Genomic DNA, 24,571 nt, shown 5'->3' with positions numbered 1-24,571 from the left:
TCACCCCCTTTCTTTCAACCTCTCTCTCTTCCCCAGGTAGTCGTAGTTGGAAAAATTGTATTCTCAGCCGTCTTACCTAGACTGCATCTGAAATGGCACCCTATTCCCTCTATAAAGCCCTCCTATTGCTCAGAGGATATAGGGAATAGATCAAATGAAGTGACAATAACGAGTCTCCATCGGGTCTCCCTTGTCAAAGATGTCTTCTGACCTCAACGGGACTTCCTGAAATAAATAAAGGTTAAATAAAAATCAACTAATGTCTACCTCCATGCTGGACAGACGGGGATCTGTTACTGGCCAGCTGTGCTCAGGACTGTCTGATCAGGGTGTGGAGGCTGGTTGCCAAGTCTGGGCCAGAGAGAAACACGCAGGATGAACGCACCATTAGGATGACTGAAGATGTCTTTACACTGACAGAAAACGGTGAGCGGACATTCATTATCAGGTTTTGTTAGAAAAATGTGTTCATTAGAATTATTTCATTATAAAAAATGCATGATTAAATCAAAACATCAGGTTTGAGTCACTTTCACAGGACAATGAATGTCTGTCTAGCAAGAAGAATCAAGAATCACATGATCATTAATGTGAATGTCATCATTGTCAGTGTTCATTGGATTGATGCCTTACTATTTAAATGTAGTATTATTATTTTAATCAGGGGGCATTTGGATTGTTCAATCCCTGGCAACAACCGTACAATTCTAAAACATGCCTTTTAACTGAATAAGTTATCACACAAATGTGGATGGAGTTTGTGATTGTACAATCATACCGTTGTACTTTAGATTAATGTATGCATGTTGTCTTTTTGCCCCAGATGCCTCCTCAGCGTTTGCAGTGACGCTAGAGTCAGTCCTGGCCGGCCACGAGAACAAGGTCTATGGAGTCCACTGGCAGCCCCCTGTCATCAAAGGTACTCTATTGTCAACCTATATGCCTTTTAGTCCCCAGATCTTAATTATTTCACTGTGATGTGGAGGTGCCATACTAAATGATTTCATGGGGATGGAGGGAGAGTGATTTGTTCCACACGCCCCTGAAATCAGAATGGTTGAACCCTAAACTCTTTTAATAGTTCACATCACTCAGTGCCTGTCCGCTGCGGTTCTTTCATTATGTTTTATCCATCCAGCCTGCATTGCTGTATTGTGGCTCAGAGGAAGAAGTTTCTCCTAGGGACAGATCTAGAATCAGCTTCCCCTGCCCCATTCCTAACCTTAACCATTAGTGGGGAAAATGGGGGCAAGGGGCAATATCATTACTGTGTTCCTTCATTGTGAAGCTCTTTGTCTCCCCCTACAGGTGGCGACCAGCATCAGTCTCTGAGTTTGCTCTCTGCTTCCATGGACAAGACCATGATCCTGTGGGCTCCGGAAGAGGGCTCGGGGGTGTGGGTGGAGCAGGTCAGTGTCGACTTCTGGTTGTGTCCCAAACAGCACACAGCACCCTATTCTCCATAGTGCACTACTTTGGTCTCTGGTCTTAAGTAGTGCACTATATAGGGAATAGAGTGGCGTTCAGGACACAGACCTCTGGTAAAGGTCACCCCCCACACTCACCCGTCTCTCTCTCTCTCTCTCTCTGACTTTGTCGCTCTCTCTCTCTCGCTCTCGCTCTCAGACTTTGTCGCTCTCTCTCTCTTTCGCTCTCTCTTTCTCTGACTTTGTCGCTCTCTCTCTGTCTTTGTCGCTCTCTCTCTCTCTCTCTCTCTGACTTTCTCTCTCTCTCTCTCTCTCTCTCTCTCTCTCAGAACATCTGCTGTTTCCCTAAATTTAACAGAAGTTGTAAATTCATCCCCATCTGCCCTTGAGTTTCAGGAGTGGTAGGTGAATTCTGGGAGAGACCTTATATAACCTTCCTTTCTTCTCCTCCTCCACTCTTAGCATCTCCTCTGAAATCAATAGATGACTGTGCTACTACAAAATACCTAGTTGGCTTCATCACCAGAATCGTGGTTAAATCCCATTGTCGGAGAGAACTTTACAGGGCGCCAAAATATTTTGCTGTGCGACCTGACATTTTTATTTAGGAGCACCAGTACACCTAGAATAATGAAGGATTCTAGCTGTATTACCTCTAATATGTTGTATTGTGTTCCCAAATTATTTTGTGTGTGCCTATATTTTTCAATTTAGGCGCACACATGCTCCGTGTAAAAATAGGTCAGCTTAGAGCCCTGCTTTGTAGCTTGGCCACATAGTGATGGCCCCCCTCGCTGGGTGTCAGCCTAAAAGCAGGCCTTGGCCCATATTCATAAAGCATCTAATAGTGCCGATCTAGGATCAGGTCCACCTTGTCCTTGTAATCTTATTCATTGTGATCAAAAAGGCAAAACTGATCCTAGATCAGCACTCCTACTCTAAGACACTTTATGAATATAGGGCCCTCAGTCCAATCCAACTTGAACAGGGCTTTGAGTGGCATCCTCAGTGCTGAAGATGACATGATGGAAGGATAACGGTCTACAGGTGATCAATGACATGGAGTTTGTTTGATCAGTGGCAGAAATTCACAGTTCCTCCACTCAAAACCCCTTATCTTGACACCAGGAGACTGATAAGGATCTGCAACAAACTTAAAAAGGTCGTCAATCGAACGAAAAAGCAGCAGCAGGACTCCGGAAAAGATAACATGGCTCCTCTGGCCAGCGCTTTGGACACAGCAAGGCAGGGAGAAAACACACCTGGAATAGCCTCTGTCTTTGTTCAGCGTAAAAGTGCATAATATATTAAGTGATGCTGTGAACAGGTTTTTTTTCTCTCTTTTTTCAAACGGGGAGAAACCTTACAATGGAAGCCAACGTCTGTTATCGTACACCTCAATGATTTACATCTAATTGCAGACTTCTTCCTCCCCACTCTGCTCACATCCAGTGGAAAGCTCAATAGGTGAAATGGTGTAATTCACATTGTAATATCCTTTGACAAAAGGATATTATTAATCTCAAAAACCCCACACTTAAAACAGTGCTTGACAAGGTCCTGGTTAATGGAAGCACACAGACAATGGGAAGAGAGTTTTGTCACTGATATCAATGACACATTCAAAATTGGGATAGATGACATTGCTAAGGCCTTTCACATGTCCTGTCTGCACCAGAATAATACCTACAGTGAGGGAAAAAAGTATTTGATCCCCTGCTGATTTTGTACGTTTGCCCACTGACAAAGACATGATCAGTCTATAATTTTAATGGTAGGTTTATTTGAACAGTGAGAGACAGAATAACGCATGGAAAAAATGTTATGAATTGATTTGCATTTTAATGAGGGAAATAAGTATTTGACCCCTCTGCAAAACATGACTTAGTACTTGGTGGCAAAACCCTTGTTGGCAATCACAGAGGTCAGACGTTTCTTGTAGTTGGCCACCAGCTTTGCACACATCTCAGGAGGGATTTTGTCCCACTCCTCTTTGCAGATCTTCTCCAAGTCATTAAGGTTTCGAGGCTGACGTTTGGCAACTCGAACCTTCAACTCCCTCCACAGATTTTCTATGGGATTAAGGTCTGGAGACTGGATAGGCCACTCCAGGACCTTAATGTGCTTCTTCTTGAGCCACTCCTTTGTTGCCTTGGCAGTGTGTTTTGGGTCATTGTCATGCTGGAATACCCATCCACGACCCATTTTCAATGCCCTGGCTGAGGGAAGGAGGTTCTCACCCAAGATTTGACGGTACATGGCCCCGTCCATCGTCCCTTTGATGCGGTGAAGTTGTCCTGTCCCCTTAGCAGAAAAACACCCCCAAAGCATAATGTTTCCACCTCCATGTTTGACGGTGGGGATGGTGTTCTTGGGGTCATAGGCAGCATTCCTCCTCCTCCAAACACGGCGAGTTGAGATGATGCCAAATAGCTCCATTTTGGTCTCATCTGACCACAACACTCACCCAGTTCTCCTCTGAATCATTCAGATGTTCATTGGCAAACTTCAGACAGGCCTGTATATGTGCTTTCCTGAGCAGGGGGACCTTGCGGGCGCTGCAGGATTTCAGTCCTTCACGGCGTAGTGTGTTACCAATTGTTTTCTTGGTGACTGTGGTCCCAGCTGCCCCAGGCCGAGGGAGATTGACAGTTATTTTGTGTTTCTTTCATTTGTGAATAATCGCACCAACTGTTGTCACCTTCTCACCAAGCTGCTTGGCGATGGTCTTGTAGCCCATTCCAGCCTTGTGTAGGTCTACAATCTTGTCCCTGACATCCTTGGAGAGCTCTTTGGTCTTGGCCATGGTGGAGAGTTTGGAATCTGATTGATTGATTGCTTCTGTGGACAGGTGTCTTTTATACAGGTAACAAGCTGAGATTAGAAGCACTCCCTTTAAGAGTGTGCTCCTAATCTCAGCTCGTTACCTGTATAAAAGACACCTGGGAGCCAGAAATCTTTCTGATTGAGAGGGGGTCAAATACTTATTTCCCTCATTTAAAATGCAAATCAATTTATAACATTTTTTACATGCGTTTTTCTGGATTTCTTTGTTGTTATTCTGTCTCTCACTGTTCAAATAAACCTACCATTAAAATTATAGACTGATCATTTCTCTGTCAGTGGGCAAACGTACAAAATCAGCAGGGGATCAAATACTTTTTTCCCTCACTGTATCCCTTTCTATACTGAACAAAAATATAAACGCAACATGTAAAGTGTTTGTCCCATGTTTCATGAGCTGAAATAAAAAATCCCAGAATTTTTCCATACGCACAAAAAGCTTATTGGTCTCAAATTTTGTGCACAAATTTGTTTACATCCCTGTTAGTGAACATGTTCCTTTGCCAAGATAATCCATCTACCTGACAGGTATGGCATATCAAGAAGCTGATTAAACAGCATGATCATTACACAGGTGCACCTTGTTCTGGGGACAATAAAAGGCCACTCTAAAATGTGCAGTTTTGTCATACAACACAATGCCACAGATGTCTCAAGTTTTGATGGAGTGTGCAATTGGCATGCTGACTGCAGGAATGTCCACCAGAGCTGTTGCCAGAGAATTGAATGTTCATTTCTCTCCCTTAAGCCGCCTTCAACGTTGTTTTAGAGAATTTGGCAGTACGTCCATAACCGCTAACCATGTGTAACCACGCCAACCCAGGACCTCCACATCCAGCTTCTTCACCTGCGGGATCGTCTGAGACCAGCCACCTGGACAGCTGATGAAACTGAGGAGTATTTCTGTCTGTAATAATGCCCCTTTGTGGAGAAATACTCATTCTGATTGGCTGGGCCTGGTTCCCCAGTGGGTTTATGCCCTCCCAGGCCCACCCATGGCTGCGCTCCTGCCCAGTCATGTGAAATCCATAGATTAGGGCCTAATTAATTTATTTCAATTGACTGATTTCCTTTTATATGAACTGTAACTCAGTAAAATTGTTCAAATTGTTGCATGTTGTGCTTTATATTTTTATTCAGTATAGATCAGACCCATGTTCAGTAAGGAGAAAAGGTTTTAAAAGGGAAGTGAAATTGGGGAGGAACAACCAGAACTCGTCTAATAAGAAACGCTATTTTTCATTTTCCGTTATGAAATGTTTTGCAATGGTGTTCCCTACTGAACACGCCCCAGGACTTAAAGGCCCACTGAGCTTAGCCAGGCAGTAAATGACCAGCCTTGGCTATGTCTTAATTAACACGTTTACAAAGGAGACCTCACCCCTCCATGATGATTAGAGTAATTGACGGGGCAAGCAGTGGGGTGGCGTAAAGCACTAAGTACTAACGAGTCACACTGGTAATTAGGGACCAGGGAGGCCAATAGACCAGAGCGTCCCTCCCTCCTCAGACGTGGCTGATTGTGGTGTCTGTGTTTTGTGTTTGTGTGTCTGTGTCCGTGTGTCCGTGTTCGTGTGTCTGTGCGTGTGTTCTTTTTATTTTACTTAACCTTTAATTTGACAGGGAGTCAATGCTGGGACCAAGACTTCTTCTCTATGGGTGTATCTATCAACCAATCAAATCCAATAAAATAAAATAAAATTGTATTTGTCACATGCGCCGAATACAGTCAGGTGTAGTCCTTACCGTGAAATGCTTACTTACAAGCCCTTAACCAACAATGCAGTTCAAGAAATAGAGTTAAGAAAATATGTATTTAAACTAAAGTAAAAAAATTAATAAAAAGGTAACACAATAAAATAACAATAACGGGTACCGGTACCGAGTCAATGTGTGGGGGTACAGGTTAGTCGAGGTAATTTGTTTATATATATTTGTCACAAAGTGCTTTACAGGAACCTGGCCTAGACCCCAAAGAGCAAGCAGAGACGGTAGCAGTGGCCAGGGAAAACTCCCTAGAGGGAAGAAACCTAGAGAGGAACCAGGCTGTTTCGTATAAACCTGGCGATGGACAAAGCTGAGCAATAATGTGAAACATTTCTTGATGTGAAACATTGTCCTCCTCCCTCTTTTCTCTTGAGGAATGAAATAAGCCTCCCCCTCTTTTCTGTAGTTCTTGTTTTATTCCTCCCCCTCTACCCGCTGGCCAGCGAAAAGACCCTGGGTTGCGCCTCACAGCCATATTGTTTTCCCTCCTAAACAAGACTGATGACGGTTTTGTTGTGTGCCTCTGTGAATTTTGCATGATTTACGGCGGGGCTGTTGTGTGTGGAATAAATATAAATCGGGTTAATGTTGCGTTGCTCTCTCCCCCCTCGTATCTCCTTGTTGTCTATCCCCTGAATGGCTGGGGGAGATGGGTCTCTCCTGGTCATCTATCCCCTGAGTGGCTTGGGGAGATGAGTCTCTCATGGTCATCTATCCCCTGAGTGGCTTGGGGAGATGGTGTCTCTCCTGGTCATCTATCCCCTAAATGGCTGGGGGAGATGGGTCTCTCCTGGTCATCTATCCCCCAAATGGCTGGGGGAGATGGGTCTCTCCTGGTCATCTATCCCCCAAATGGCTGGGGGAGATGGGTTTCTCCTGGCCGTCTATCCCCTGAGTGGCTGGGGGAGATGGGTCTCTCCTGGTCATCTATCCCCTGAGTGGCTGGGGGAGATGGGTCTCTCCTGGTCGTCTATCCCCTGAATGCACTGGCTTCATCAATAAGTGCATCGATGACGTCGTCCCCACAGTGACCGTATGTACATGCCCCAACCAGAAGCCATGGATTACAGGCAACATCCGCACTGAGCTAAAGGGTAGAGCTGCCGCTTTCAAGGAGCGGGACTCTAACCCGGATGCTTATGAGAAATCCCGCTATGCCCTCCGACAAACCATCAAACAGGCAAAGCGTCAATACAGGACTAAGATTGAATCGTACTACACCGGCTCTGACGCTCGTCGGATGTGGCATGGCTTGAAAACTATTACAGACTACAAAGGGAAGCACAGCCGCGAGCTGCCCAGTGACACAAGCCTACCAGACAAGCTAAACCACTTCTATGCTCGCTTCGAGGCAAGCAACACTGAAGCATGCATGAGAGCACCAGCTGTTCCGGATGACTATGTGATCACTCTCTCCGTAGCCGATGTGAGTAAGACTTTTAATCAGGTCAACATTCACAAGGCCGCAGGGCCAGACGGATTACCAGGACGTGTACTCCAAGCATGTGCTGACCAACTGGCAAGTGTCTTCACTGACATTTTCAACATGTCCCTGACTGAGTCTGTAATACCAACATGTTTCAAGCAGACCACAATAGTCCCCGTGCCCAAGGACACTAAGATTACCTGCCTAAATGACTACCGACCCGTAGCACTGACTTCTGTAGCCATGAAGTGCTTTGAAAGGCTGGTCATGGCTCACATCAACACCATTATATCAGAAACCCTAGACCCACTCCAATTTCCATACCGCCCCAACAGATCCACAGATGATGCAATCTCTATTGTACTCCGCACTGCCCTTTCCCACCTGGACAAGAGGAACACCTATGAGAATGCTATTAATTGACTACAGCTCAGTGTTCAACACCATAGTGCCCTCAAAGCTCATCACTAAGCTAAGGATGCTGGGACTAAACACCTCCCTCTGCAACTGGATCCTGGACTTCCTGACGTAACAACACATCTGCCACGCTGATCCTCAACACGGGGGCCCCTCAGGGGTGCGTGCTCAGTCCCCTCCTGTAGGGAGGAGGTCAGTGACATGGCCGTGTGGTGCCAGGATAACAACCTCTCCCTCAACGTGACCAAGACAAAGGAGATGATTGTGGACTACAGGAAAAAAAAGAGGACTGAGCACGCCCCCATTCTCATCGACGGGGCTGTAGTGGAACAGGTTGAGAGCTTCAAGTTCCTTGGTGTCCACATCACCAACGAACTATCATGGTCCAAACACACAAAGACAGTCGTGAAGAGGGCACGACAATGCCTATTCCCCCTCAGGAGACTGAAAAGATTTGGCATGGGTCCTCAGATCCTCAAAAAGTTATACAGCTGCACCATCGAGAGCATCCTGACTGGTTGCATCACCGCCTGGTATGGCAACTGCTCGGCCTCCGACCGCAAGGCACTACAGAAGGTAGTGCGTACGGGCCAGTACATCACTGGGGCCAAGCTTCCTGACATCCAGGACCTCTATACCAGGCGGTGTCAGAGGAAGGCCCTCAAAATTGTCAAAGACTCCAGCCACCCTAGTCATAGAACAGTCTATCTGCTACCGCACGGCAAGCGGTACCGGAGCGCCAAGTCTAGGTCCAAAAGGCTTCTCAACAGCTTCTACCCCCAAGCCATAAGACTCCTGAACAGCTAATCATGGCTACCCGGACTGCTTGCACTGCCCCCCCCCACCCCCACCACATATTTTTACGCTACTGCTACTCTGTTAATTATTTATGCATAGTCACTTTAACTCTACCCACATGTACATATTACCTCAACTACCTCAACTAGCTGGTGCCCCCGCACATTGACTCTGCACCGGTACCCCCCTGTATATAGCCTCCCTAATGTTATTTTATTTTACTTCTGCTCTTTTTTTCTCAACACTTTTTTGTTAAAAAATAAATGCATTGTTGGTTAAAGTCTGTAAGTAAGAATTTCACAGTAATGTCTACACCTGTTGTATTTGGCGCATGTGGCAAATAAAATTTTATTTTATTTGAATGGCTGGGGGAGATCGGTGCCACTCAAGTGAAAGCGGCCGACTTTGTTGCCATCATTAGTTCCGCCTTAGGATCGACAGGAATGTGTCTTTGAAGGTCATTGATGGCTGGTCCTCTTTAGGAGGGAGAATAATGAAGTTAGCAGCAGCTTGGCAGGGAGGTTTTTAGTGCTAAGGCCCCCAGGTTATATGTATCATTACGCTACAAGGAGAGGGAATTTGTAGGCCTAATGTTTGTGGTGAACGTTATTCAAATCTCAACCCAAAATCCGACTTGAGTAGGACTAAGAGTATACCTACTACTGCTTCTACTGCTGCCCTACTACTGCTACTACTGCTACCACTGCTATCACTACTACTACTACTACTGATACCACTACTACTACCACCACTACTGCTACCACTACTTCTAATAATACTATTGCTACTACTACCACTACTACTACTACTACTACTACTACTGCTACCACTACTGCTGCTTCTAATACCACTACTACTACTAATACTACTACTACTACTACTACCACTGCTACAACTACTATTACTACTACTACTACTACTACTACTACTATTACTACTACTACTACTACTACTGATACCACTACTGCTGCTTCTAATACTACTACTACTACTGTTACCACTACTGCTACCACTACTGCTGCTTCTAATACTGCTACTAATACTTATACCACTACTGCTACTACTACTACTACAACTACTGCTACCACTACTACTACTGGTACTACTACTACTGCTACCACTACTGCTGCTTCTAATAATACTACTGCTACTACTACTACTACTACTGCTACCACTACTACTTCTGCTGCTACTACTACTGCTACCGCAACTACTGCTTCAAATACTGCTACTAATACTAATACCGCTACTACTACTACTACAACTACTGCTACCACTACTACTACTGCTACTGCTACTACTGCTTCAAATACTGCTACTAATACTAATACCACTACTGCTACTACTGCTACCACTACTGCTCTAATACTACTTCTGCTACCAAAACTACTACTACTACTACTACTACCACTATTGCTGCTTCTAATACTGCTACCGCTACTACTACTACTACTACTACTACTACTACTACTGGACTCTTATCTCGCTCTCTTTTCACTTCTCTTACTGTCCCCTCTCTCCCTATCTTTCTTTCTTTTTCCCCATCTCTCTCTCTGTCTCTCTGTCTCTCAATCTCTCTCTCTCTGTCTCTCAATATCTCTCTCTCTCCTCTTTACCCCCCTCGCCCTCTCTCTCTACTGGTATCGATTGAAACGGATCCCTCCCTTTGGGCCAGGTTTAGCTACTAGGGTTGTCTAAAGCTTTTAATTGTCTCACTATATTCTCCAAAATAGCCTGACTACATCTCTATATAGACTACATCTTTGTATAGACTACATCTCTATATAGACTACATCTACATATATAGAGACTATATCCAGGGTTCTGTAAAAGGGCATGCCCCAGCATGTCTCACTGGTAGCCTGAGTGCCACCCTGATTAGTCTCTATATACACTACCATTCAAAAGTTTGAGGTCACTTAGAAATTTCATTTTTTTCGAAAGAAAAGTAAATGTTTTGTCCATTAAAATCCTACTGTTGTCAGAGCAGCACTGCACCTGTACACAGCCATTCTGAAATTAGCCCACCCAACTACCTCATCCCCATATTGTTATTTATTTTGCTAATTTGCACCCCAGTATCTCTATTTGCACATAATCTTTTGCACATCTATCATTCCAGTGTTAATGCAAAATTGTAACTATTTTGCACTATGGCCTATTTATTGCCTTACCTCCATAACTTACTACATTCGCACACACTGTATATATATTTTCTGTTGTATTTTTGACTTTATGTTTTGTTTTACCCCATATGTAACTCGGTGTTGTTTTTATCGCACTGCTTTGCTTTATCTTGGCCAGGTCGCAGTTGTAAATGAGAACTTGTTCTCAACTGGCTTACCTGGTTAAATAAAAATAAAAATAAAAAATAACATCAAATTGATCTGAAATACAGTGTAGACATTGTTAATGTTGTAAATGGCTATTGTAGCTGGAAACTGATGATTTTTAATCAAATATCTACATAGGCGTACAGAGACCCATTATCAGCAACCATCAGCCCTTCAAATCAAATTTTATTTGTCACATACACGTGTTTAGCAGATGTTATAGCGGGTGTAGCGAAATGCTTGTGCTTCTAGCTCCGACAGTGCAGTAATATCTAACAATTACGCAACAAATACCCAATACACACAAAAAAGTAAGGAATGGGATTTAAGAATATATACATATATGGACAAGCAATGACAGAGCGGCATGGACTAAGATACAGAAGAATATTATAGAATAGAATGCAGTATATACATATGAGATGAGTAGTGCAAGATATGTAAACATTATTAAAGTGACTAGTGTTCCATTTCTTAAAGTGGCCAGTGATTTCAATAGGCAGCAGCAGCCTCTAATGTGCTAGTGATGGCTATTTAACAGTCTGATGGCCTTGAGATAGAAGCTGTTTTTCATTCTCTCGGTCCTAGCTTTGATGCACCTGTACTGACCTCGCCTTCTGGATGATAGCGGGGTGAACAGGCAGTGGCTCGGGCGGTTGATGTCCTTGATGATCTTTTTGGCCTTCCTGTGACTTCGGGTGCTCTATGTGTCTTGGAGGGCGGGTAGTTTTCCCCCGGTAATGCGTTCGGCAGACCGCACCACCCTCTGGAGAGCCCTGCGGTTGTGGGCGGTGCAGTTGCCGTACCAGGCGGTGATACAGCCCGACAGGATGCTCTCAATTGTGCATCTGTAAAAGTTTGTGAGGGTTTTAGGTGATAAGCCAAATTTCTTCAGCCTCCTGAGGTTGAAGAGGCTCTGTTGCGCCTTCTTCACCACACTGTCTGCGTGGGTGGACCATTTCAGTTTGTTGGTGATGTGTACGCCAAGGAACTTGAAGCTTTCCACCTTCTCCGCTGCGGTCCCGTCGATGTGGATAGGGGGGTGCAATGGCACGTTGTGTTTGCTAATCCAAGCTTATCATTTTAAAAGGCTAATTGATCATTAGAAAACCCTTTTGCAATTATGTTAGCACAGCTGAAAACTGTTGTGCTGATTAAAGAAGCAATAAAACTGGCCTTCTAGGTTGTATGTTGGGAGCTTTTGGGAAAGAGCACAGTTAGAAAGATATGGCATATAGAAGCAAACCGGATGGACATCATGAAAATGATCGGAGAAGTTGAGAGTAGAAGAAGTTCAGGAGAAAAAAACAAACTAAATATAATTATTGTAAAATTGACTGTGTCCATAAAATGTAGATAGTAAGTATAAGCTGGAAGTAGAGGCCTAAGCATTGATGTTCACTAGTTTACCCCAAGTCGGGAAAGGGTGGCGGGGTTGGAAAGTAATAAAGGGGAATATATATATAAAAAACATGGGGGATTGGAAGTGATCCAGACAATTACATTGATGGAAGTTACAATCTATCTGCAATATTAAGCTGATCTACCCCCCCAAAATAAAAATAAACCCCCCCAAAAAAAAACAAACATCTGGCCTTCTTGAGACTAGTTGAGTATCTGGAGCATCAGCAATTGTGGGTTCGATTACAGGCTCAAAATGGCTAGAAACAAATAACTTTCTTCTGAAACTCGTCAGTCTATTCTTGTTCTGAGAAATGAAGGCTATTCCATGCGAGAACTTGCCAAGAAACTGAAGATCTCGTACAACGCTGTGTACTACTCCCGTCACAGAACAGCGCAAACTGGCTCTAACCAGAATAGAAAGAGGAGTGGGAGGCCCCGGTGCACAACTGAGAAAGAGGACAAATACATTAGTGTCTAGTTTGAGAAACAGCCTCACATGTCCTCAACTGGCAGCTTCATTAAATAGTACCCGCAAATAACCAGTCTCAACGTCAACAGTGAAGAGGCGACTCCGGGATGCTGACCTTCTAGGCAGAGTTGCAAAGAAAAGCCATATCTCAGACTGCCCATCTTAATCTTTTCTTTTTATTGGCCAGTCTGAGAAATGGTTTTTCTACTCCTTGACAATTATATAATCCTCTCTCTGCCTGAAATATACTTGTTTACCATTTAAGTCCTCTTCATTTGGTTATTGTTAATTGGCTAATTACTTTATTGGGAAATTGTCCAAATTGGTGGCCTGTATTCGTAAAGCGTCCTAGAGTATGAGTCCTGATCTAGGATTAGTTTAGCCTTTACTGACAGGGGGCCCCTGATCCTGTATTTTGAATATGGGTGCTGATGATCGACTTACTCCACCTGTGAAAAGAAAGCATTCTGTCCCTAGTTTATAGACTACACATTTCCATTGAACTACCAGTACATAATTTCTCTCTACATAAAATATAGATTTAATTAAATATAGATTTACATAAATATACTGTAGCATTATTAAAGTATGAAGCAGGTGGTTGTGATGTTGAAAGAACAGATTGTATTCTCTGTTAGCCGCAGGCCGACTTTTGTCGGAGCGGATGGTCGGGTGGTTGGAACATAATTAAAATAATTTGTACGCTGCAAATTGATCATAACTAAGCCCAAAAAGAGATGTATTTGAAAATATCATAGCTTGATTACTGTAATGATGTCATTTCATAGTGTTGTGTGACCCAGGGGAGAGTTGGTAGATAAGTGACTTGGTGCCACAGAGTCTGCATTCCTTATGTCAAAGGAGATTACTGATGTTGATCTTAGAATGATTGATGGACAGGATATACTGACTTGGGGTAAAGGGTAAAAACATCAAAGAAGGTAGTGCCCACTGAGGGGTACCAGATGTGGTGAAGAAACGTGTAACAGAGTGTATATAAGCTGAGAGGATGTCTTTGTTCAAGTGAGTTCGGAATGGCCAGAGGCAGGGCTATGTCCTTCTTCTGTTATAATGAACCATGGTACCATATTAAATATCTTATATGAACTCCCCATCAAAAGTGTCTGTAAGTATATCCTAACATTCTTAATTACTTGATACCCGAGAAACTCATCATAACAATTACATTGAGACACGATCACATATGTTTATTCATGAAAATACTTGGGAACAGATTTCCTTAATTAAACTAATTTGTTGCTGTATTCCTGGTGATGTTAGTCTTTTTTGACCAAAAACTAAAATCGTATTAATTCTTAATATTCAATTTATTTACTAAATCACTTGCGGGTTGCCTTTTGCCAAAGCCTGATATATGTATTAGGGTGCCATTTGGGACGTAACCAACTGGTATGATGTATGGAGCGATTACATTCCCAGGTTAAAGGCTCTCCCACCCAAATCCAATTTACACAAATCCTAGTCTAGTCTTAATATGTTCTCGAGCTATGCGCTTTGTGGCGCCCATTTGTTTAATGTGATATGGAGCGCAGGGACTGCTTTTATTATTGCATTAGAAGATACATGTATTCCAAAAACAACACAATTTATTCCCCTCTAATAATGAGTCTTACAGGTTTGCATAATTTCTTCTTCTGGCTTGACTATCTAATTGGTTTGTCACCCACCATTTGTGTTTGTTAATGAGAGATGGTTGGATGGAGACAAAGCAGATACAGTGCATTCAGAAAGTATTCACACCCCTTGACTATTTCCACATTGTGTTGTGTTACAGTCTGAATTTAACATGCATTTAACCTCCACTACACCACTGGTCCTAATGTAATTTACCCTCCACTACACCACTGGTCCTAATGTAATTTAACCTCCACTACACCACTGGTCCTAATGTAATTTAACCTCCACTACACCTCTGGTCCTAATGTAATTTACCCTCCACTACACCACTGGTCCTAATGTAATTTACCCTCCACTACACCTCTGGTCCTAATGTAATTTAACCTCCACTACACCACTGGTCCTAATGTAATTTACCCTCCACTACACCTCTGGTCCTAATGTAATTTAACCTCCACTACACCACTGGTCCTAATGTAATTTACACTCGACTACACCACTGGTCCTAATGTAATTTAACCTCCACTACACCACTGGTCCTAATGTAATTTACCCTCCACTACACCACTGGTCCTAATGTAATTTACCCTCCACTACACCACTGGTCCTAATGTAATTTAACCTCCACTACACCACTGGTCCTAATGTAATTTAACCTCCACTACACCTCTGGTCCTAATGTAATTTACCCTCCACTACACCACTGGTCCTAATGTAATTTAACCTCCACTACACCACTGGTCCTAATGTAATTTACCCTCCACTACACCACTGGTCCTAATGTAATTTACCCTCCACTACACCACTGGTCCTAATGTAATTTAACCTCCACTACACCTCTGGTCCTAATGTAATTTACCCTCCACTACACCACTGGTCCTAATGTAATTTACCCTCCACTACACCACTGGTCCTAATGTAATTTACACTCGACTACACCACTGGTCCTAATGTAATTTAACCTCCACTACACCACTGGTCATAATGTAATTTACACTCGACTACACCACTGGTCCTAATGTAATTTAACCTCCACTACACCACTGGTCCTAATGTAATTTACCCTCCACTACACCACTGGTCCTAATGTAATTTACCCTCCACTACACCACTGGTCCTAATGTAATTTAACCTCCACTACACCACTGGTCCTAATGTAATTTAACCTCCACTACACCACTGGTCCTAATGTAATTTAACCTCCACTACACCACTGGTCCTAATGTAATTTAACCTCCACTACACCACTGGTCCTAATGTAATTTACCCTCCACTACACCACTGGTCCTAATGTAATTTAACCTCCACTACACCACTGGTCCTAATGTAATTTAACCTCCACTACACCTCTGGTCCTAATGTAATTTACCCTCCACTACACCACTGGTCCTAATGTAATTTAACCTCCACTACACCACTGGTCCTAATGTAATTTACCCTCCACTACACCACTGGTCCTAATGTAATTTAACCTCCACTACACCACTGGTCCTAATGTAATTTAACCTCCACTACACCACTGGTCCTAATGTAATTTACCCTCCACTACACCTCTGGTCCTAATGTAATTTAACCTCCACTACACCACTGGTCCTAATGTAATTTACCCTCCACTACACCACTGGTCCTAATGTAATTTACCCTCCACTACACCACTGGTCCTAATGTAATTTAACCTCCACTACACCACTGGTCCTAATGTAATTTACCCTCCACTACACCACTGGTCCTAATGTAATTTAACCTCCACTACACCACTGGTCCTAATGTAATTTACCCTCCACTACACCACTGGTCCTAATGTAATTTACCCTCCACTACACCACTGGTCCTAATATCATTTACCCTCCACTACACCACGTGTTTAGGAAAAACACCTGGCCCCACTGCTTCCTTAAAAGCTGTGTATTTTGGCGGTGACCCAAACAAACTGCTCCAGCAGGGTCAAATAAAATGTTGATTTCTATTGGTCCTGCAGTGAGACACAAATGTTCTGACCTAAAAAATGTCATGATCATCACACAGCTGAGGCCAGACAGTTATGTGTGTGGGTTCAGGTGCTCTGTCTGGAGCCATAATTTTACTTTAGATGATAACTGACTGCTCTATTTATATATCTCTCCCTACCATCCCTCTCTCTCGCTCCCTCTCCAGGTGCGTGTGGGGGAGGTGGGGGGAAACACACTGGGTTTCTACGGCTGCCAGATGAGTCCAGACGGATCCATGATCCTGGCCCACGCCTTCCACGGAGCGCTGCATCTCTGGACCCAGAGCCACGGCAAAGAGGTGATACTTCTATTCTATTTCATTCTATTCTACATCCCTGGCCCCAGAACCATGACAAAGAGGTGAGAATCCTGGGATTGTACAGCAGTGCAGTGCCAACGACACTTCACATAGCCCCCTGCTTGTGGAGTTAGACTAATGATTAAACTGCACAGTAGTGGGTCTATATTAGGGAGGGAGGGGAGAGAGAGAGAGACTGTGCTAAGTGTAATTAAACTGACTAAAGACCCTGACTGTCAGAGTGTTTGACTGGGAATCAGACCTGACTCTGAGTGGCTGACTACTCTGTACTGGCCTGGTTCAACATGAAAGGAACATACCTGAGTCAGCATAGTGTGGTTGGGGTCGACAGGATGGTGTGGAGAAGGTATCCGGTCTGATTCCCAGTTACCTGGCTCAGTAGAGCGAAAAGGGCATGTCTGTGTGTGTTTTGTCCCAGAGAGAGGGGAGACCAGGGGTGGTGATATCTGGTCACTGACTCCATCTGTTTCAGTCCGAGTTAATAAAGCAATTAACATCCCATCATGCTTAGGGGTCATGTATAAAAATGCCCAGTTGCCCTTTATTTTGGCTAGCATGGCTAGAAGAAGAGATCTCAGTGACTTTGAAAGAGGGGACTCAAAGGAGCATAGGGTGTTTTAATGGGTATGTGTGTGTCTAAGTCACCAGATCTCAACCCAATTGAACCCTTATGGGAGATTCTGGAGCAGCGCCTGAGACAGCGTTTTCCACCACCATCCAAATAATGGAATTTCTTGTGGAAGAATGGTGTCACATCCCTCCAATAGAGTTCCAGACACTTGTAGAATCTATGCCAATGCACATTGAAGCTGTTCTGGCGGCTCGTGGTGGCCCAACGCCCTATTAAGACACTTTATGTTGGTGTTTCTTTTTATTTTGGCAGTTACCTGTGGTCACTGAATCTCTGTATCTGTCTGTCTGTTATGTCCCAGGGAGAGTGGAGTCCAGGGGTGGTGATATCTGGTCACTTCAACGCAGTGCAGGACCTGAGCTGGGACCCTGAGGGGGAATTCATCCTCAGTGTGGGGTCAGACCAGACCACCAGGCTACTAACACCCTGGAGGAGGAAGGACCAAACACAGGTACATGGAACCCAGGGTTCTCCAACCCTGTTCCTAGAGAGCTTCCCTCCTGTAGGTTTTTACTCCCATCCCCAGTTGTAACTAACCTGATTCAGCTCATCAACCAGCTAATTATTAGAATCAGGTGCGCCAGATTAAGGTTGGAGTGTCTCTGCCCCTGATGTAACCTATAGACCCCTTTGACTCCCATAGGCAGACTCAAAGAAGCACTGGAGACACCTAAATACCACATAGACATCATGTTGATGCCCCCAAAGAGCCTTAGTAACAAAACCATACTGCAATTCTGTTTGACCGCAGAGAAAAAATAATGTTGTATGTAGTACTACATGAACACTTTTTTAATGTAAGTTTGATTAAATTGAATCTTTAGTACGGTCTTTAACCAAACGTCTGGCTACATACTGTGGCCCTAAAACTCAAAAGTACCTTGATTGCTCAGTGTTTTTACCCTTGGTAATGACCAAATACCATCCTCCGGTTTTGCATGTTTTCAGTAAGACGGTGTTATATTGTGGTTCATTTGACATTTACAGTAGCATTTTAACAGTTTGTGAAGATGAATTAGTTTTACTAGTCCTTCACTTTCTAATGGAAGACTTGTTAAGATTCAAAGGAGTCAACAATTTTGTTGTTTAAGTTTACACTGTAATGTGTCTGTCTGGCAGGAAAACCTTGTTAAGAATGGCAAATGCGTTTCTCTATGTCTCGTATTCATGAACATAACCACACTCTTCAATTTGCTTATTTCTTTCTGAGGTAATTTGTGAAGAGAATAGTGCATTTTTAGATGGGTACCACTTTGCATAATACCTATTGTGGGAATCCATTTAAAAGGATCACATAAAACTATTTTTCTCTGAAATGGATACTTCTCTCAAAGTTATGCATATGTATTTGTTGCCATCATATTTCCTAATCCCTGCTCTGAATTCATCACAACTTCACATCGTACACCAGGGATACATTCCGGTGTATTAAATGCAAATAACAAACAATATATAGGATATAGATATAGACATGCATCCCAAATGGCACCATATCCCTTATCATTTCACTACTTTACTATAGGGAATAGAGTGTTTTTTTGGGATGCAGCCATAGGTGATCTCTCATTTCCTCCCCCTCCACTATCTCTTCCCCCCCCCTGTCCTCCCCACAGCCCACCTGGCATTAGATCTCTAACTCTGATACTTTATCTCACTATCTCTTCAGTATCCCCCCCCCCCCATCGAGTAAGACTCAACCATTACTTCCATGTTTAATCCTCCCAGTCGTTTACTGGCCAAAAAAGCTACGCAGTAATGATCAATTAGCTGATATAGCAACTATTGAATCTGAAACAGGGGAATTACTATCCAAACCCAAATTAATCAATCAAAGATTCCCCCACTTTTATAAAGAACTGTACACCTCTGAATGTAAATCCACACCAAGCCACACTAAGTCCTTTCATTAATAAATGGTAAGGATGCCACCCAGTGTCCTCACTTTCACCCCCTATCTTTGATAAACACATATATTAAACTGTTTTCCAAAATGTTATCGTCATGTTTCGAGACTTACTTACCCAACTTGATCCACACGGACCAAAGTGGGTTTGTTGAAAAGCGTTTATTCTTGGATAACCTCCGTCGACTATTACATACCTTAGATCCATCAAACTCAACTCTGGACCTCGAAGCCAGTTCCATAGCTTTTTTTTCTTCATAATCATTTTTTCCTGATTTAGACCTGGGACACCAGGTGGGTGCAGTTAATGATCAGGTAGAACAGAAAACCAGCAGGCTCCGGACCTCGTAGGGTCAGAGTTGAAAACCCCTGCCTTAGATGCGTCATCAGAAACAACAGCTCCTTAGGCTGTATTATCTCTCCATGCAGAAAAAGATTTTGATTGACTAGAACGGAACTTATGGGAATCGGCTCCAATTTCATTAATATTATTACAATACTATATGCCAATCCCTCAGCCATAGTTATAACAGGCAATATCTGCTCTGCTCTGTTCAGAATCACTAGAAGCAGCAGACAAGGCGATCCAATTTCGCCTCTGCTAATCTTATTATCCATGGAAGCTCTGGCCCAGGCAATTCGTCAATCAAAGGAAATAACACAAATTTCTCTCAAATCTATTGATCACTTAATCTCATTATACGCAGAGGATATTTTACTATATCTAGACAATGTACAGTATCTTCTGGCTATTGGGATAAAATTCAAAGTGCGGTTTCAAAATTTATATGGCAAGGTAAATCATCCCGGATAAAATGTATACATTTACAAAGAGGGAAAGACGTAGGAGGACTATCCGTACCAAACTTTAAATTCTATTTCCAGGCTCTGGCATTTCGCCCCATCCTAAATTGATTTGTCTGCCCCCTGGCTGAGTATAGAGAGGAAGATGGTGTTTCCTATTGCTCTGTAAGAGGTGATCTTCACTAAAACAGTAAATCCCTTAAACAATGTAAACTATGCTTTGGTCCTATTATTGCTCACACAATTTCTATTTGGCGCAAAATTGAAAAACATTGTAACTGGGAATCAAAATTGCATGCCCATACTCCATTATTTCACAATAATACCTTGCCATCTGGAGGGCGGCTTTTTGCAACCCCCCAATGGTCCAAGTGTGGAATACGTAACCTTACCGATAGTAATAGTTTGAGAACTTTACTAGATTTGAAAGATGCATACACATTACCAGGCAACTCCTTTTTTCTATATTTACAACTTAGGTCAGCTATGCTGGCCTATGGAGTCCCTTGGGAAACCCAACTACGAAAACATCCTATGATGGGATTTTTAAATAAATTATCTGGGCTCTCGAAAGGACTGATCTCTATAACATATAAACAACTTTTGGAAAGCTCATTCTGAGCTAGCCATTCAAAAAGTGTGATCCACAGATCTAATTGAATCTGAACGATGCTTTAACTGGAACAGAATATGGAAAAATATGACCTTGTAATCCGAACTATCAATTTATACATTTTTATTTTGTTCACAGACTTTATTTAACACCAAATAAATTTTCACTGTGTCCTCTAAATCAGGTAGGCACATTCCTTCATATGATGTGGGAGTGCCCTGCAATTAAATGTTTCTGGGGCAAAATTACTAAATTAATTTTGAAGTGCATGAATTTAAATATTCAATTATTTCCATCTATTATGTTACTTAACGATGATATCCCTTCGAATCTCTCAATCAATCAGAGAAGATTACTGCTGGCAGGCAGCACTGCTGCAAAAACATGTGACTCTAAGATGGCAACCACCTCACTCTCTCCCATTTAACCAGTGGATACAGTTACTATTATAAGTTTTAGCATTACAATTATCAACAGCGAGAATGACTGGTGCTTGTCAAGGAACAATTGAGACCTGGAAAAGGTTAGGAGGGGTGGGAAGCATGGTTTCCTGGTGGGGATGCGGGCGGGTGGATGGGGACTGAGGGGGGGAATGGGTCGTGGTTGTCTTTGTATGCATTTATTTGATTGTTTTTGTACCTGTAACCCCCTCTGAAAAAAGTTCATTACACTATACAGTGAGGGAAAAAAGTATTTGATCCCCTGCTGATTTTGTACGTTTGCCCACTGACAAAGAAATTATCAGTCTATAATTTTAATGGTAGGTTTATTTGAACAGTGAGGGACAGAATAACAACAAAAAAATCCAGAAAAACGCATGTAAAAAATGTTATAAATTGATTTGCATTTTAATGAGGGAAATAAGTATTTGACCCCTCTGCAAAACATGACTGAGTACTTAGGCAAAACCCTTGTTGGCAATCACAGAGGTCAGACGTTTCTTGTAGTTGGCCACCAGGTTTGCACACATCTCAGGAGGGATTTTGTCCCACTCCTCTTTGCAGATCTTCTCCAAGTCATTAAGGTTTCGAGGCTAACGTTTGGCAACTCGAACCTTCAGCTCCCTCCACAGATTTTCTATGGGATTAAGGTCTGGAGACTGGCTAAGCCACTCCAGGACCTTAATGTGCTTCTTCTTGAGCCACTCCTTTGTTGCCTTGGCTGTGTGTTTTGGGTCATTGTCATGCTGGAATACTCATCCACTCACCCACCCCCTGGCTGAGGGAAGGAGGTTCTCACCCAAGATTTGACGGTACATGGCCCCGTCCATCGTCCCTTTGATGCGGTGAAGTTGTCCTGTCCCCTTAGCAGAAAAACACCCCCAAAGCATAATGTTTCCACCTCCATGTTTGACGGTGGGGATGGTGTTCTTGGGGTCATAGGCAGCATTTCTCCTCCTCCAAACACGGCGAGTTGAGTTGATGCCAAAGAGCTCAATTTTGGTCTCATCTGACCACAACACTTTTACCCAGTTCTCCTCTGAATCATTCAGATGTTCATTGGCAAACTTCAGATGGGCATGTATATGTGCTTTCTTGAGCAGGGGGACCTTGCGGGCGCTGCAGGATTTCAGGCCTTCACGGCGTAGTGTGTTACCAATTGTTTTCTTGGTGACTATGGTCCCAGCTGCCTTGAGATCATTGACAAGATCCTCCTGTGTAGTTCTGGGCTGATTCCTCACCGTTCTCATGATCATTGCAACTCCACGAGGGGAGATCTTGCATGGAGCCCCAGGCCGAGGGAGATTGACAGTTCTTTTGTGTTTCTTCCATTTGCGAATAATCGCACCAACTGTTGTCACCTTCTCACCAAGCTGCTTGGCGATGGTCTTGTAGCCCATTCCAGCCTTGTGTAGGTCTACAATCTTGTCCCTGACATCCTTGGAGAGCTATTTGTTTTTGGCCATGGTGGAGAATTTAGAATCTGATTGATTGATTGCTTCTGTGGACAGGTGTCTTTTATACAGGTAACAAGCTGAGATTAGGAGCACTTCCTTTAAGAGTGTGCTCCTAATCTCAGCTTGTTACCTGTATAAAATACACCTGGGAGCCAGAAATCTTTCTGATTGAGAGGGGGTCAAATACTTATTTCCCTCATTAAAATGCAAATCAATTTATGACATTTTTGAGGTGTTTTTCTGGATTATTTTGTTGTTATTCTGTCTCTCACTGTTCAAATAAACCTACCATTAAAATTATAGACTGATAATTTCTTTGTCAGTGGGCAAACGGACAAAATCAGCAGGGGATCAAATACTTTTTTCCCTCACTGTATATACAAAGTATGTGGACACCCCTTGAAATTAGTGGATTCGGCTATTTCAGCCACACCCGTTGCTGACAGGTGTATAAAATCAAGCACACGGTCATACAATCTCCATAGACAAACATTGGCAGTAGAATGGCCTTACTGAAGAGCTCAGTGACTTTCAACATGGCACCGTCATAGGATGCCACGTTTCCAACATGTCTGTTTGTCAAATTTCTGCCCTGCTAGAGCTGCTGTTATTGTCAAGTGGAAACGTCTAGGAGCAACAACGGCTCAGCCGCGAAGTGGTTGGCCACACAAGCTCACAGAACGGGACCGCTGAATGCTGAAGCACGTAGCGCGTAGGAATTGTTGCACCACTCACTACAGAGTTCCAAACTGCCTCTGGAAGCAACGTCAGCCCAATAACTGTTAGTCGGGAGCTTCATGAAATGGGTTTCCATGGCCGAGCAGCCGCACAGAAGCCTAAGATCACCATGGGCAATGCCAAGCGTCGGCTGTAGTGGTGTAAAGCTCGCAGCCATTGGACTCTGGAGCTGTGGAAACGCGTTCTCTGGAGTGATGAATCACGCTTCACCATCTGGCAGTCCGACGGACGAATCTGAGTTGGGCGGATGCCAGGAGAACGCTACCTGCCCGAATGCATAGTGCCAACTGTAAAGTTTAGTGGGAGGAGAAATAATGGTCTGGGGCTGTTTTTCATGGTTTTGGCCAGGTCCCTTTGTTCAAGTGAAGGGAAATCTTAACGCTACAGCATACAATTACATTCTAAATGATTCTGTGCTTCCAACTTTGGGGCAACAGTTTGGGGAAGGCCCTTTCCTGTTTCAGCATGACAATGCCACCGTGCACAAATTGAGGTCCATACAGAAATGGTTTGTCGAGGTCAGTGTGGAAGAACTTGACTGGCCTGCACAGAGCCCTGACCTCAACCCCATCGAACACCTTTGGGATGAATTGGAACGCCAACTGCGAGCAAGGCCTAATCACCCAACATCAGTGCCCGACCTCACTAATGCTCTTGCGGCTGAATGGAAGCAAGTCCCCGCAGCAATGTTCTAACATCTAGTGGAAAGCCTCCCCAGAAGAGTGGAGGCTGTTATAGCAGCAAAGGGTGGGCCAACTCCATATTAATGCCCATGATTTTGGATTGAGATGTTCGACGAGCAGGTGTCCACATACTTTTGGTCATGTAGTGTATCGCTTTCCCCCTCCCCACAGCCCACCTGGCACGAGATCTCTAACTGTAATACTGTATCTCAGTATCTCTTCCCCTCTGTCCCCTGTGCCTTAACTACAGCCTACCTGGCACGAGATCTCTCGCCCCCAGATCCACGGCTATGACATGCAGTGTTTGGCCTTAGTGGGGCGCTTCCAGTACGTCTCCGGGGCCGACGAGAAGGTCCTCCGAGTGTTCCGCGCCCCCCGCAACTTTGTGGAGAACTTTGCAAACATCTCCGGCACGCCTCTGGCAAAGCTGCTGGCCTCCAGTGTGAGTAGTAGTTCCAGAATCCTGCTTTGC

The 24,571-nt window shown here is 43.6% G+C and overlaps 1 protein-coding gene across 1 annotated transcript in view; it reads left to right on the top strand.

The window, feature by feature from the left end:
* The window catches only part of LOC121586756 (elongator complex protein 2-like), a 58,019-nt gene that overhangs the window by 6,540 nt on the left and 26,908 nt on the right, over positions 1-24,571 (top strand). Inside the window, exons 8-13 of the mRNA XM_041903716.1 lie at positions 283-426; positions 824-919; positions 1,309-1,409; positions 16,678-16,809; positions 17,763-17,912; positions 24,350-24,541. Coding sequence (XP_041759650.1) covers positions 283-426; positions 824-919; positions 1,309-1,409; positions 16,678-16,809; positions 17,763-17,912; positions 24,350-24,541 — 815 coding nt within the window. The remainder of the gene's footprint in view (positions 1-282; positions 427-823; positions 920-1,308; positions 1,410-16,677; positions 16,810-17,762; positions 17,913-24,349; positions 24,542-24,571) is intronic.

The sequence above is a fragment of the Coregonus clupeaformis genome, chromosome 17, assembly GCF_020615455.1.
Source record: "Coregonus clupeaformis isolate EN_2021a chromosome 17, ASM2061545v1, whole genome shotgun sequence".
Taxonomy (NCBI): Eukaryota; Metazoa; Chordata; class Actinopteri; order Salmoniformes; family Salmonidae; genus Coregonus; species Coregonus clupeaformis.
This window is presented reverse-complemented; position numbering and strand designations above follow the sequence as displayed.